Here is a 16,351-nt window from a genome sequence, read left to right on the forward strand (position 1 = left end):
CAGATGTAACCACACACATACACTGATGCAATTACACATACAGTAATTTGTTTTATGCTAATTGTATTTAAAGCCAATTTGTTTATTTTCCAGTCAAGAGTAAATTAAGTTGATTCTACTTAAAAAGAAATTAAAAATAGATTGGTTAAAACATTCCATTGTTATCGAACTTTGAATCATGCATGAAATCAGAATAAAGTCTTGTTTAAATTATTATATATATTTTTAGTTTGCTCAGTGTGGCCTTGGAAATATTGGTAGAGCAAGACCTGAATGTATCTTTTTTAAAAATGACATTGGTTCCACACTAGAAATATTGGTGGAGACAAACTTGAAACTTAGAAGTTTTATATGGCCCAATCGAAAACATTGGTGGAAATGAGCTCTTGTATGATGAGATGTGTGAACCAATCAGAATTCATTATACTTATCAAACTTTATGTTGGAACACTATAAAAATGGATGCTTTGCACTTTTGGAGTCAGATCACTCTGTAGACTGACTCGACTTTTGTTAATTGATTTAATAAAAGTCTAAAGTTTTCTGCAAACTCTTTGACTTTGAATGAGTCTTGCTTGGGAGAGTTTCCATGACAATATATGTGTCAGATTATGTGTACCTGATCACGCTTCTGTGTAGCTCGTTTGGAACGGTTGTAGCTAAAGGTTTCTCGGTTCATGGTGGACTTTCTGCGTGCGTTCTCAGTAAGCCAGAGATGAAAAAATCCCACACAATTTATACATATAAACAGCACTGCATTTGCTACCAGCTGAGAGAGAGAGAGAGAGAGAGAGAGAGACAGAGAGAAAACGGTTGTGTAATTGCTAATAATTTTCACTTTAATATCATATACATAGACAAATACTCTAATACACTATTTATATATTTTTAGTATAGATTGATCTACATGCAGGAGATTAATAAAACCAAATAAATCGCTTAAATCCTAACAGTAATATATGACAAAGATGAAGTTAATATATTTTTAATATGTTTGTGGGAGATATATATACACAAAGCTGTGGCCAGGTTCTTGCCCAAACTGATAACCACATCATCAGTTTTTCTCTGGCTAATCAGACACAAGGTAGACCACCACTCTTGCCAGAGCACTTTGGGGTGAGGCACCATACTCAAGGACACTTGAGCTAGTCCTGCTGGTTCAGGGAGTCAAACCAGCAACCTTTTGGTCCTAAAGCTGCGTCTCTAACCATTTGGCCACGTCTTCCCCATGTATATCTAAAATTTTTGAATATGTCAGATAAAATGGAAACCGAGGCAGGATGTAGATGCAAATAATGATGTTAATTAACAGCACTAAATGTAAATATTAGCTTTGACCAACTATGGCTGGTAACATTTTGTTAGGTGTTCCAGTGCCTGTTTTAGTTTTGTGGTTAGCGAGTGAAATATCTAACTGTTGCTCATTTGAATCATTTTGCATTTGACTTTTCCCTTCTGCTGTACCCCTTTTCTGGATATGACTGCGTGTCTTACTTGCACTGTCACGTCACGTCGCCTAGGGTGGCTGACAGACACAATGACACTGATGATGATAATGTGACACACACTGGCTCCTATACCAAAGATCACAGCCCACCAAAGAGTAAGAGGCAAGATTGTGTATACTGATAGAGAGAGAAAGAGAAAAAATGGCACCTAAGGGAGAGAAAAAGAGAGTGAGACACAGATATAAACACAGGTTACATAGTGCTTCATAAGAATATTGCATGTTATATAGCTTTGATTGTGTGAAACTCAAATTATATTTGACTAATCATGAAGATTCTGCATGAATATGACATGACATGTTGACCAGGGTACTATGCATATTCTTCTTGGATTAAAGAACAGCAGTCAAAAGAGAATGATGGAAATAAAAAGACATTAATACTGTCTTTCATTAGCAATCAGTTAAAAATAATATCCAAAGACTGTAAATAGAGGATGTTGTTGCACACAAATTAATGTTCACAGTTTGTCACTGTACCCTGAGGCTGTATAGCTTGCAAATTAATTTCCTAGTTCCCTATTTTCTCTGATTACCCAGCTAACAATTTTAGGTTAGCAGATAGTTTTAATTACGTTTCTAAATGTTATGGCTCGAGGAACTAGTTGTTTTCTTTACAAGTGCATTCTGAAAACATATTTAATCAAATGCTTTTACAATGTTTGAACACAAATTAGTGAGCAACATGATCTCTTGAGAAATTTACACAAATTCACATCTCCAAATGAATAAGGTCATGAGACTACCTGGATTTTGTTCATTTCGTACAAATTAAAAATCGTAAGAAATTGTAAGACAAAACTAACTATGTCTCTATTCACAACTGTAACCTTTGTAAATTTAATACAACTTAAAGGTTCTGACTGCAAAGTTGAATTCTGGGCAAAATGTGCTATTTCTATTGCTGTTGGAGTTTCGAGATGTTTTGCTGCTACACACACCGTGTATCCTATATGTAAATGTTTTGCGGAGATAAAAAAACGTCCTGCATTTTACGATTCTGGAGACTGCCGAAGAAAGTGAGCAACAGTATCACGTGACCACCATGGGGTGTGTTTGACCTACTTTTAACCAAAACGAATCGGCTTGGGCAAACATGGTGGACTTGGCTCTCCCACCAGTTAAAAGCCAGCGGAAAAGAAAAGAAAAGCCTGCCTAGTGAGGGCAACCGCAAGATCGAGCAAAATTCGATGACATATTATTTTTCTGGACAGATAACTAAATCATTCTAGCTAGCACTTAGCTATCTTAGCTTTAGAATGCATGGGCTCAACTCTACGGTAGTGAGTATGGAGTTATACACCTAATGTTTTGATCTTACAGAGAGAGAAACAATAATACAAAAGCAGTAACAGAGAAATGATATATTCATCTTTTGTTTCACGGATCTATTCGCGAATGTCAACCATAAATTTCGTCCCTGCGACTCAAAACTCTCAGAGGTCGATACAGAGTCGTGATGTTTTCCGTGTGTCACCATCATGGTGTGAAGCAATTATGCTAAGTAGTTAAAGCTCCTTGCTTGCGGCTCTTTCCATAAGGCCATACTGTTTACCTCAAAAGGTAGGAAAACGGTCCCAAAACAGAGAAAGTGACCCTCAGCACATCAAAATTATCATATCTCGTCCGCATGATATTGTTCTTGCGAGACAAAGGAAAATGCCATGCACAATAAAATGTTTTTTTTTTTTTTATTTCAGATGACTTTGCAGTCAACACGGGAACTGTTATGAATTTACAGTTGTGATACCATTTTAAACTGGGTATTATTATTATGTGTCCTTCACTGTACTATATGAATATTGTGAACTAAACCTGGTTTTAGGATGTTGCTGGAAAATTATTTTCAGAACTTGGCAGCCATTACATTACTATGTTTTGCTACGTTTTAAATAGATTACGAAACCTGTGGATAATGCTTTCTTAATCCTTTAATCCTGTTTTATCTCATTTCCTTTAAAGACAGCTGAAGTGAGACTGACTTGTTCCCATGCTGTGACGACTTCGTCGGTGAAGATGAAGACAATGGCAGTGATGAATAGTGTGAACCAGATGGAGAGCGCAAGCATCTGTTCACACCTGCGCAAGGTGGGCAGGCATGGCAAACACACCAACAGTGGGACACAAAGACAGAGCACAACGCTCACCACTGCTAATGCTCCTACATGACCAGCAAATTGCTATATAAGGATGAAAAAAAGGACAACATTAGTAAACTCTAACACTTTACTTAAGGATAGCATTCATAAGGTTACATGACATCTACCCAAAATTAGTAAACTCATAAACACATTACGTAAGGGTAGTGCTCATAGGGTTACATGATATCTACCCTTCATGACAAGTGACATGTAGTAGTCATGATCATACATAAACGTTGTGGGCATAGAGAATGAGCGGGTAATGTGTGAGTCGTCACACCTGTGGGTGGTTAAGAATGAAGTGTGTTTACAGTCTGTCTGTGTTTCAGTGAGTGTCCTTTGAGCTGAAAGAGAGAGAGTCGACGCATATAGTGCTCGCTATGACCTCGACAGTAAACAGACTGACAACATCGGGACCGTTGAGTGCTTTTTCTTTCTTTTTATAAAGAAGTGATTAAGTAAAAAAAAAAGAACTGAGTGCCACTCCTTCCACAGTCTGCCTTCAATGTCCTTTTTATCATCACTGACTACTAAGGATTTACAAACATTTATAAAGGCTTACTCCAATAAGCATCAGCTGTCATGAAGACAAATTTGATTACAGGTCAATTTTGATTGCAATGAAATAACACCCTCGTCAATAATATGCCAAGATGCATAAATATTTATGGCTATTTCTTGTGTAAGGTTATAATATAATATTGTGTTGGATTAGGTTAGAACATCACAAGAATTGACTTTGTAGCTCAGTGTACAGTATATCTAGTATATAATGATGTGACTTAGTATAAAGTCACCAACAAGCCAGCTCTGCCCAATCACATGACAGCTACAAACCAGAGAGAGTGGAGACAAGCATGTGTTTCATCTTCACCATGAGATGCCAGCTAGCTCTGTTTTTTTTTAAAACTGCTGTAACAGGGCAGATAAACACACTCAGAGGAATGTGCTATCTGCCTTCTTCCGCATACATGGTTAACTCTGATTGACAGGGGACAGAGGAATGCTAATTTTGTTCCCTTAATTGGGCTGTGGCATCATCAGAATTCAAACTCATGCTCTTGTGATCATGTGATGGATATTTTCTATATCCCATATGTAAGGTGCCTTTAATGTTACTCATTTTAAGATTACGCATACTGTAATACAAAAGTTTATTTCTGATCATAAACTGAGTGAATTTGATTTTGCTGTTTGAAATGTCACACCGGGGGCGGCACGGTGGTGTAGTGGTTAGTGCTGTCGCCTCACAGCAAGAAGGTCCAGGTTCGAGCCCCGTGGCCGGCAAGAGCCTTTCTGTGCAGAGTTTGCATGTTCTCCCCGTGCCCATGTGGGTTTCCTCCGGGTGCTCCGGTTTCCCCCACAGTCCAAAGACATGCAGGTTAAGTTAACTGGTGACTCTAAATTGACCGTAGGTGTGAATGGGTGTCTATGTGTCAGCCCTGTGATGACCTGGTGACTTGTCCAGGGTGTACCCTGCCTTTCGCCCGTAGTCAGCTGGGATAGACTCCAGCTTGCCTGCGACCCTGTAGAACAGGATAAAGTGGCTAGAGATAATGAGATGAGAATGAGAAATGTCACACCGTCACAAGCATATAACATGCCAGAAGTTAAATGAGCCTATAAGGTAGAATGTCATAACACAATCTTATGTTAATAAAAATCTATGTCACATGAGTTATGTCTGTTATGTCGAGTTGTGTTATGACATCAGAATTGATGAACATCTTTATGATTGTTGATGCTTATTGGAATAAGCCTTTAAAAGTTTATGGAGGCTTCTGTCAGTTGTCAGTAAAGGTTTATGAATATATCATGTGTATGTCATGCCCTATGAGTACTACAATCATGTAAATGTTTACTGCAAAACTTTTGCAGAAAACAGGTTTCTAGATCAATCGTTTGGTAAGCAAACAAATACATATGAGAAATAAACAAATGGCTGAGATATTAAATTCATGACTGTATCAATTAATTAATTCCTTCACTTTACTTACTCTGCCAGTAGCAGCAATGACGACGATGATGGTCACACAAAACAAGATGGTCAATACCAGGCCTGGTACCACAAACGGGGTGTCCTCCAGGCACTGCAGAAATCCTAGCCGCACTGCTTTGTAACAGCGACGTGCACCTGTGGCTGCATTATGCCGAATTCTCCAACTCTGATGCTCAGGGACTCCCATGAGCTCTGGCTCTGCTTCTGAACAATCATGATCAGTTCTGCAGCATTGCAAGGAGTTCCCTACCCTATTGATATTTCTGTCTTCCACACTGACTTCAGAAAGTGATGGGTATATGAGGCTGTTTGGGGTTGCATTGGATGTCCTCAAGGATATGCATGCTTGAAGAGGTTCTTCCGTTTTCTCCTTCTTAGTAATTCCTAGCTCAGTGTTGGGCTGTCTGAATCCACTGCCATTGGGTTGTTTAGTCACATTTTGGGAAAAATTATTGTCTTTCTGTGTATCTTCATTGTTACTCTGTGTTCCAATTTGGTTTATATCCAATTTTTCATGTGAGAAGTCCTCAGGAATATTGGTGTTCATCTCAAAGTAATCATGTGAGTCATCCTGCATAGTGACCCAGTGAAGATCAAAACCTGTCTTTTAGAGTTCTTTCAGTTTGTTTCTCCACGTTTTCCTCAAATGCAGATACAATAAATTGATTGTGTTCAAAATGTCTATATACCGTATGCCGGGATGGTCAAATCATCCATTTGCTTTGGGCCATGATCAAGGTGCACCAGGTTGCTTTATCAGCTTCAAAATTAAGTGAAAATTTGTGGCCCACATGTTGGTCTTCTGTGGTAAATCCAGTGTTGAACAGGGATCCTTTAGGCCTTTTCCTACAGTTTCAAAAGAAAGAACAATAGGTATTTTAAATCCCAGTATCTTAGAACCAGTTATACCTTCTAAGACAGTCAAAGGAACTTGTTGTGAAGTGTTTAGTATATTAATGTTTTGCTGTATAACTCCTGAAGGGGTGGCACAATCGGAGTGGATAGAGTTGCACCCTCAAAGGTCCAGGATCCCTAGTTCAATCTTGACCTAGAGTTACCATCTGTATGGAATTCCTCTGCATTTTCTTCCTCAGGTTCTGGTTTCCTCCCACCTCCAAAAAACATATAAGTAGGTGGACTGGCTCCTATGTAATAATTAAGATAAATGGTTCCTATTTGTTAAAGCGTGTGCCAGGGTGATTCCCTGCCTCATGCCCACTGTTTCTGGGATAGCCTCCTGATCCACTGTGATCCTGATCCTGACCAGGATAAAACTGTTACTGGCAATGAGTGTGTGAGAATTCCTTAAAAAATTGATGCCCTGTGGCTGGATTTCACAAGCTTATTAACTGTGGGTAACTGTACTATTTTAACTGTAAGCCTTTACATTACATTACAGGCATTTAGCAGACGCTCTTATCCAGAGTGACGTACAACATACCCAGAGCAGCCTGGGGAGCAGTTGAGGGTTAGGTGCCTTGCTCAAGGGCACTTTAGCCACTCCTGCTGGTCCAGGGAATCGAACTGGCAACCTTTTGGTCCAAACATGTGAGTGGTTTGTGGTTTGACGTTAAGACTGGAGTTAAGCAAGGATCCAACATGTCAGGATTCCTGTTTTTGATTGTATTGGACTGGGTGATGAGAAGAACAGTTGGGAACAGTGAAAATGGTATCAAATGGAAATTTACATCTAAACTTAACGACCTAGACTTTGCAGATGATATAGCACTGCTGTCTGCCACCAAACAACAGATGCAGGAAAAGACAAGCAAGCTGAATGTAGAAGCCAGACAAGTAGGGCTGAAGATCAATGTAGAGAAGACTAAGATAATAAGAATTAACTCCAGAAATCACAACAAAGTAACCATTGACGGACAAGATATCGAGGATGTCGAGGAAGTTACTTACCGTACCTAGGAGCTACAGTCTGTAAAGAAGGAGGTGGCATGAAAAACTTGAAGAACCGTCTGTCAAAAGCCAGGGGTGCTTTTGTGAGATTGAAGAAGATCTGGAGCTCCAACAACATATCAAGAAGAATGAAACTAAAGTTGTTCAAGACACTAGTTGTGCCAGTCCTTTAATACGGTTGTGAAACATGGAAAATGAAACAAGCAGACAACAGAGTAGTCGATGTCTTCCAGAATAAGTGCCTCAGACAAATCTTACGAATCCACTGGGAACATCATGTGACCACCAAAAAACTACTTGAAAATGCAGATATGAAACCATTTAGCGTAGAAGTGAGACGGCGATGATGGAAGATGATTGGCCACATTCTAAGACAAGATTGAAACAATCACAGCAACACAGTGATGCCTTAGGTACCACAGGCGAAAAGGAAAAGAGGGTGACCAAAAACAACCTGGAGGCATACAGTGGAGAAAGAGAGAGGAGAAGCGGGATGGAGCTCATGGGATGAGGCGCGAGTGACTGCTGTGGACAGGAAGAAGTGGAGGAACTCTGTGGAGGCCTTATATGCCACTCGGCATGTACTGTAGAAGATAGGTAACAGGTAACCTTTTGATCCCAAAGCTGCTTTTCTAACCTTTAGGTGTTGGCTTCCCCCAACATTAACTGTAATTGATACCAAAGTTTAAGAAAATACCCAATTCTCTTGGATGCCAGCTCTCCAGGACTGGAGTTCAGTAACACTGACCTACAAAGTATGTCTGAGTTTCTGTTGTAAAATACTGTAGTGATAACAGTATGCTAACAAACCACCAAATATGTTGATGGACGCTAAAGGTAAATTCATTGGTATGAAGGAAGTAGCAAAAAAACAAAACAAAAAAAAACAAACAAACAACTAAAGAACAATTGACAGAAGATGAAACAGGATACATGGATGGGTGTTTGTTACTAAGCAATAACAGGAAACTGACTTTGCATATACTGTATTTTCCTGCTAATTTGTACACACATGCAAAAAACATACACACGTTCCTTTGTGATTTGAAAAAATGTACACAAGCTCATTTTCCTATGGCAAGATTAGCAACATTCAATTTCAAACAACAAGACCAGTCAGCAATGTCTAGCAGAATATTTATGACATATTTATTTCTTGTGTCTTTTGCACTCTCATCCACATGGTACATTTGGACTAAAACACATCATCAGCAGTGACTTAAAAGGCATCTGTGAAATACAGTCACGAATTAGCTGGAGTATTTACTTTATCATCCTTTCCTTTTTCTATTTAGATCCTCTCTTATTCCTTATAGAACACTCATCTGACTGTAGACCATTTCATAAACGCTTTATCCTATTATCTGAAAAGCCCGAAGAATTTTGGTAAAACTCAGGATTCACTAATACGTGGTAACAAAGTGGGTTATTACTAAAGTAAAGCCCTGGGGATCACACCCACTGTTCATATCTGTTTGAGCCAATACCAGCAGTTACTAATTCAGGAACAGCAATTAATATGTTGAGAAAAATATATATGTTTTAATGGGTGACACTTCTGCAGGTAGAAATGCATTGTTGATGAGAGCGATCAGAGAAAAATGGCTGAAATTAGACAGGTGGACATTAGAAAAATATTAGCTGTCCCCCCCAATCTAATATGACTGATGTTTTGATGAACCTGTGCCCACTGTAGCCTCAGATTCTTGTTTTTGGCTGACTTGAATAGAACCTGCTGTTGTAGCCCATTCGCTTCTGTGTGAGGCATACTGTACATTTTGAGGTGCTTTTCTGCTCATCACAGTTGTAAAGAGTGATAGATACAGTGCTCAGTGTAAATGAGTACAGTAGATAGATAGATAGATAGATAGATAGATAGATAGATAGATAGATAGATAGATAGATAGATATTCTTTGTTGATGCCCGACAAGATAAATAATTATTTATTAGTAATTACTGAGTTACTGTAGACTTCCTATCAGCTCAAATGAGTTTGATCATTGTCTTCTGACCTCTATCATCAACAAGATATTTCTGCCCAAAGTTCCTTCCCATGCCAAGACCTGATCTTTCCAGGCAGTCTCCTGTCCCAGTACTAACCAGGCTCTTAAGGCTCATTGGATAGCGCTGATCTCCATTTCTATTGCTGGGTTTCAGTCACGTGACTTTTCTTAGCGGTTTTACCGGAAATGAAATAGCTGGTGGTCTAAACGGCTGCCGTAGTGCAAACAACTAGCGATAACTTATCAGAGTATGCTCGTAATCTAGAAGCCACTGCTCGCTTTAGATATATTCAGAAGATTGCTATGTGTAATGGAATAGACCTCTACAGTCTGGGAAAGAAGGATTTGTCATACGATCTTGAAAACTATCCTTCAGTTGAGTTCCCCAACATCTCGAACTATCTGGTGTTGCAGACGTCCTTCTACACCGCAAAACAGATGAAAGCGTGGAAGAGTATGGAGGCTTACAACTTTTTTGTATGTGGCTGGGTAAAGGACCTCGGTATCAAGTCGCCGCCGAATGAATCCTGTATTGTTTTTGCCCCTGTACTGTAAGTATGTTTTTTTTTAAGCTTTTCGTTTGCGTCTTTACAATGAAGTGCTGCAAGTTGAAGTGTAAACAAACAACAGTTCACTTGATTCTCACTTGTGTTGGCTCTTATCTCTCAGGTAAATCATTCACAAAGATCATCAGAAACCTCTTTAAAGACCTGGATCTTAGTTAAACAAGATGGAGAAGTGATCACGGCACATTGTAACTATATGGCTGGGGAAGAATTTTGTCGTGACCTTCATGCATATGGACCTTGTGAGGAGTGAGGAGTAAACAAAGAAACAGCTGGGGACTTTAGCGCTTTGTGACTAAAAAAGTACCATAAAATAATGGCACATAGCAAGAAAAGTACTTGGAAAACACTAAGGACATAGCTGAGAGGGACATAGAAACCTTTCACGAAGTGATCACTGCAAACTCGAGCATGCTTTGACTCGGCTCCCTTCAATTTCAGTGAGAGGTTAATAAGCCACCTTTCTCAACGTCTTTTTTGTGAAATCCTGTGTTCGTTCACCCATTTTTATTAGTTGACGGGAAACCCTGAAGAAACGTTTCAGTTTCACGGTTTGATTGAATCGAACAACCTAAAACAATGGAAGTGTAAGGCATTTTTCATGCGAGCAATGCACCTTCTCCGTACAAACGCTTTGTCGACTGAGCTTTGGTAGACCACCAGCTAAAGTTTTGAATAACTAATGAGGCGGATGTGACGTCATGTGAAACCCAGCAGTAGCTAGGGTTACAGTGGGGGGCTGATCCTCTGGTAACCAGGAGAGTTTGACTCCCTACTCATACCTGGTCTAGTGGTTAGCATGTCTTCATCTTGACCGAGAGCTTGTGAGTTCTACTTGCTTTTGGGTCATACCAAAGCCCATTATCAAAATGGTGCCTAGTCTTTCTGCCCACAGAACTGCTACTAACTGGATGTTTTTGACACTATTCTGTGTAAACTAGTGTTGTAGTATTTGAGACCGGTCTCCAGACCACTTTTTGAAGGTCTTGGTTTTGTCTTGGAATCAACCACATTTTCACTCGGTCTTGTCTCGGTCTCGGATGTAGAGGACTTGGGATTTTATTTCAAGACCAGTCAAGACCACAACTGTGGGGATTTCACTAAATTGCCTATGCATTGTCTGATTTATTTGTTAACATCATACTGTCATTGGATCTAAAACTTCCTGTTTCAAATACAATCCATAATGTGACTCATTGCTAATTTGAAATTTTCGTGGCTGTTAATGGCTGTCACCCCTCCCTGCTCCCTTTACACCCACTAGTCTGGTCCTGGTCTTGACTCAGTCTTGCCCTGCCTTGATCTTGGTCTTGACTTGGTCTCAACCCCTCAAAGTCTTGGTCTTGTCTTGGTCCCGGTACATTCTGGTCTTGATCATGACTTGGTCTTGGTTTAGGTGGTCTTGACTACAACACTAGTGTAAACTCTAGAGACTATTGTACACTCAGCAGCCACTTTATTAGGAACACCCATCCACCTGCTGTTGTATGCAGTCGTCTAATCAGCCAATCCCTTGACAGCAGCACAATGCATCAAATCATGCAGATACAAATCAAGAGCGTCAGTTAATGTTCACTTTAAACATCAGAATGAGAAAAATTGTGATCCCAAGGTGTGACTTTCACTGTGGCATGGGTGTTGGTGCCAGATGGACTGGTTTGAGTATTTCAGAAACTGTTGATCTCCTGGGGTTTTCACACACAACAGTCTCTAGAGTTTACACAGAATGGTGCGAAAAACAAAAAAACACTAAGGGAGCGACAGTTCTGTGGGTGGAGACATCTTGTTGATAAGAGAGGTCAGAGGAAAATGGGCAGGTTGGTTTGAGCTGCCAGGAAAGATATAGCAACTCATATAATCACTCTTTACAACCGTGGTGAGCAGAAAAGCATCTCAGCATGCAACAGCAGAAAACCACACTGGGTTCCACTCCTGCAGCCAAGAACAGGAATCTTAGAATCAAGAACAAATTCCTCTTAAAGTGGCCGGTGAGTGGATGTGAAAATCCCAGGCGATCAGCAGTTTCTGAGCTACTCAAAGCAGCCCACCTGGCAGCAACAACCACATCACGGCAAAGTCATTGAGATCACATTTACCCCCCATTCTGATGTTTGATATGAATGTTTACCAAAGTTTTTGGCCCGTATCGGCATGATTTTTTGCATTGCGCTGCTACTACATAATTGACTGTCAAAGTGTTTCTAATAAAGTGAATAGTGAGTGGGGGACGCATCGTATTATAGCGTTTTATGAAATAGCATGTTTCAACAGCACATTCCATTATAGCATGGCGTCTTTCACTCTGAAATAATTATTTAATTGAAATATTATTTTTGATTAATTACTAATTTGATTAAATAAAAACACCTCTTTATGATCCGCTTATAATTTTTGACCTCAGGTTTATTATGTCCATAACATTCTGGAAAAATCCCTTCAGCAATTTGTCCTCTTAGGATGATTCATGTTATATGTTCCCACTTTCTTTTGTTGAATATTTAATCAGTCTTTTGAATATGGTTGAGTATCAGAACAAAAAGTCTCGGCTTTTGTTCTGAGGTCATGCTGATTTCAATCAATCTTTTTCTTAACTCCAGTAAACCTGAGCCATCAAAGTGACTTCAACAGCGTCATCAGTATTTCATCAGTACAATAGTACCCATGGATATTATTGTACCAAGAACTGTGATTATTATTATTTTCTTATTATTCATTGTCATTATTGTTATTGTTGTTATTATTCAGAAAAAAAGTGGTGATGATAGTCTAGTTGAGAAAAAAATCAGTCTGTCATCAGAAACATTCAGCATAGCAGAGTGAAAGACATTTAATGAGCTCTTGCTGGGCCGAGGACATAGAAAGAGGACTTGATAGCGTTTTTTTCTCTCAATATATTTCTCAAACAAAATATAAATGTCCAAAAACTTAAAATATCTCATTTTCAGATATGTCCATAAATTGCCATACTGATATGAGGTCAAGAGCATTTGTTAGGTTAAAAGAGACATTTAAAAGAGACACACAGCTTTCAAGCATGTTACAATTGAAATGAAATTTAAATGCAATTTAAAAATGAGGTGTGAAATGGATATCCAGTTATAATACTGATTCATACTCAGATTGACCCATTTTACAAATTATATTATTAAATAATGAGAAAATGAGCATTGATTTCTGGAAATACAGTTCGATGACTGGTCAAACTGGAAAAATTTACACTGGTGTGACTTCAAGCTTCCTCTCTTTTATATTTTCCAAGAACAGGCCCAGTTATGTGACCAATGGTAGCTCCTCACTGTTTCAAAGTTGTAATGGGCATTTCCTGTATTTAAAATTCACCAGTGATAATGATTCTGATACTGAACCTTTGCTTCCCTTTCAAACCACAATACAATGACTGAGAAGTAACAAGAACCCAGACAGAAAAAAAGACAAATTCAAGCAAGAAAATACAGAAGAAGTGAATTCGCTGCATGATCACTGGCAAACAAATATAGTTGCCACTAAACTAATAGCAGTATTTCAGACATAGACACTGACTATACAACTGTGCTTCAGTCAATTCTTAAGAATTGTTGGCATTTTAACGATTCAAAAAGAAATTAAAAATACAATATTAGATGAAGAAGATAAAAGCAAAAAATCTCCAATATTTTAAGAATGTGATGAAAGGGAAATAAGCCTTATTTAATTTATGGACAGCACAAAAATATTTTCTGCTCTTGTGAATATTTTAAACAGATATAGAATACATTTTAGATATACATAATAAATGGCTGAACAAACTGTAATGTGTTACCTTTGACTTTCCTTTGCCGATGTACATATATTTATCTTCTTTCCCTATCTCTTTCACATGTCCCTCTGCAAATCTCTTCAACCCTGTCTCTCTGTTCTCCACCATACATGCGTGCCTGTTTTTCCTCTTCCTCCCACTCGCTATTCTGTTCCCTCTTTCTCTCAGTTCATCATATCTCTCCTTTCCCATGCTCCTCCTATATTCCTCCGTGCTTCCTCGTTTAGATAATGCATCAGGCTTGTCAATGACACACTTACATACAACCCATTACTGGCAGCATTGATCACCTTATGTATTTATGGTGTATATCCATATATAAGTCAAAGGAGCCCAGGTGCCCCAAAACAGCACTGAAAGTTTTTGAATTTTAAAAGTAGCAAAAGTATTGGCACTCTGTGAAAAATGAGTAAACCGTGAACTGTAAGGAACATGAAATGTGTGACATTTTGAATGTAAACATATGAGGACTCTGTATAGTTCTATTTGAATATGTGATTACTTCAAACATACAAAATTATTTTCTGCAAAATACTGGTTTCAAAATTATTGGCACCCCACACAGGTAACACGGTAATGCCACCAGTACAGAGAACACCTAATGCAATTCAAACCACAAACTCTGATAGAGTACTTATGAAGCACTAAGATATTATGTGCCCACAACAATTCCTTCATTATATACAGTACTGTGCAAAAGTCTATTTTTTTATACAAACTTTGTTACAGATATCTATTTTATGACTTTTACATTATGGAGTCAGTAAAAAAAAAAAAAAAAATAGAGTTCCAAACGTTTGTTTTCCAGCACAAAATTAAATGTTACAGAAACAAAAAAGGTTGTATCTGAGCAGCATATTACATAAGAGAGCACTTTTCAGATTAAAAAAGAAAACATAATGAAGGCTACTGGGTTTTGGTGCAAAATGAAGAAGCGAGTGTGACAGTCAAAGTGTCCAGAAGAAAGTAAAACCTACAGCTCATTTCCTTATCAAACTGCACTCACTGTACCTCAGACTACTGTTTTTTTTTAAAGCAAAGGGTCGTCTCACACCAAATATCGACTTTGTTTCATTTATTATGACGTACTGCTGTTTATAGTATTTTTTTGACTGTTGAAACATTTCATTTCATTATTTATAAGCCATTTTTGGTCGACAGCATTTCTTTGCATGTGCCTAAGACTTTTGCACACTACTGTGTGTGTATATATATATATATATATATATATATATATATATATATATATGCATATTCTACTGAAGTGTGACAGTAAGATTCAAGATTTTTATTTGTCATATACACAATAACAGACACAGTGGTTTATTATTGGGTAATGAAATTCTTATTTTGCAACTGCCCGACCAAACTACGCTTACCAATATTAAAAGAAATATATATATATATATATATATATATATATATATATATATATATATATATATATATATATATATATATATATATATATATATAAAATATGAAATATAAAATATAAAATGCATATGGAATGCAAAATATAAAGGTAGAGTGAAAAATGAAGATAACATTTAAAAAAAATAATCCTCAAGTAATCCTCAAGTTTACTGCACACTTTCACTTTATATTCATTTTACTCATTGACAGTGTTTTGCTACTGTTTTTGATGGACTGTCTTTAGGATTTAGTTTTTTTTTCCTTTCTAGATATCAGCCAAATGTCCAAAGTTCAGTGGTGTCTTGTAATTATGGACATGTGTCAGAAATGACACAGAGTATACTCAAGATAGACATATAAGTAAAAAAGAATACACTGTTGTAATCTCTTGTACATTGCTGTAATTTGAATGCCACTAACTTGTGACTAAATTTCAGATTTCAAAATTCGAAACCTCTGATAATCTGCCTGTAGATAATTCTTGAGTTATATCTTATCTCACGAAGACAATCTGACAAATTTGTCTCTGTCTCATGAAATTTGCTCCCCAGCTGTAATAATGTGGTAGCTTCAGCTGTTCTACTGAATTGTGAAAGATTTCATCAAAGACAAAAAATGGCACATTTACCTGTCAAAAAAAAACCTTTACTTGTAAACATACCTATTTCGAGTGTCGTCTTTGCTCCGATGTTCTCATTTACTGTAGTTTCTTTGTTACCCTAGTGTAAAGGAACGCTCCAGAAATAGTTTGCTGTTCCATTTTAACTCACCCAAGCATGTCAAACCAGTTAAACAACACCTTCAAAACAGTACAATGAGGTTGTGAATTTTCAGAATATGAGTAGGCTTGGCATGTCTATTCAATCTGTGGTGAGATTTGTAAGAGGAAAACCACACAGGGGAGTTACCTTAAAAGAGCCAGGCAGAGCAGTTCCCTATACATTCATGACATTTGGCACTGTAATATGATCCAAAGAAACAATAAAAAATATACTAAAGCTATTTACAATG

The 16,351-nt window shown here is 37.9% G+C and overlaps 1 protein-coding gene across 4 annotated transcripts in view; it reads right to left on the reverse strand.

Annotated features, from left to right (window-relative positions):
• LOC132883402 (adenylate cyclase type 4-like) overlaps positions 1-16,120 on the reverse strand; it is a 50,925-nt gene extending 34,805 nt beyond the window's left edge. For 3 of the 4 annotated variants that reach the window (XM_060916996.1, XM_060916993.1, XM_060916997.1), the window contains exons 1-5: positions 16,002-16,120; positions 5,649-6,496; positions 3,493-3,690; positions 1,498-1,659; positions 620-769 (exon numbers count right to left, since the gene is read on the reverse strand). In XM_060916996.1, the coding sequence (XP_060772979.1) occupies positions 620-769; positions 1,498-1,659; positions 3,493-3,690; positions 5,649-6,227 (1,089 nt within the window). In that variant the 5' untranslated portion in view covers positions 6,228-6,496; positions 16,002-16,120. Of the gene's footprint in view, positions 1-619; positions 770-1,497; positions 1,660-3,492; positions 3,691-5,648; positions 6,497-13,927; positions 14,054-16,001 lie in introns of those variants that run through there. The other variant, XM_060916994.1, reaches the window with a different exon arrangement.
• Between the last annotated feature and the right edge of the window lie 231 nt (positions 16,121-16,351).

The sequence above is a fragment of the Neoarius graeffei genome, chromosome 3 (genome assembly GCF_027579695.1).
Source record: "Neoarius graeffei isolate fNeoGra1 chromosome 3, fNeoGra1.pri, whole genome shotgun sequence".
Lineage (NCBI taxonomy): Eukaryota > Metazoa > Chordata > Actinopteri > Siluriformes > Ariidae > Neoarius > Neoarius graeffei.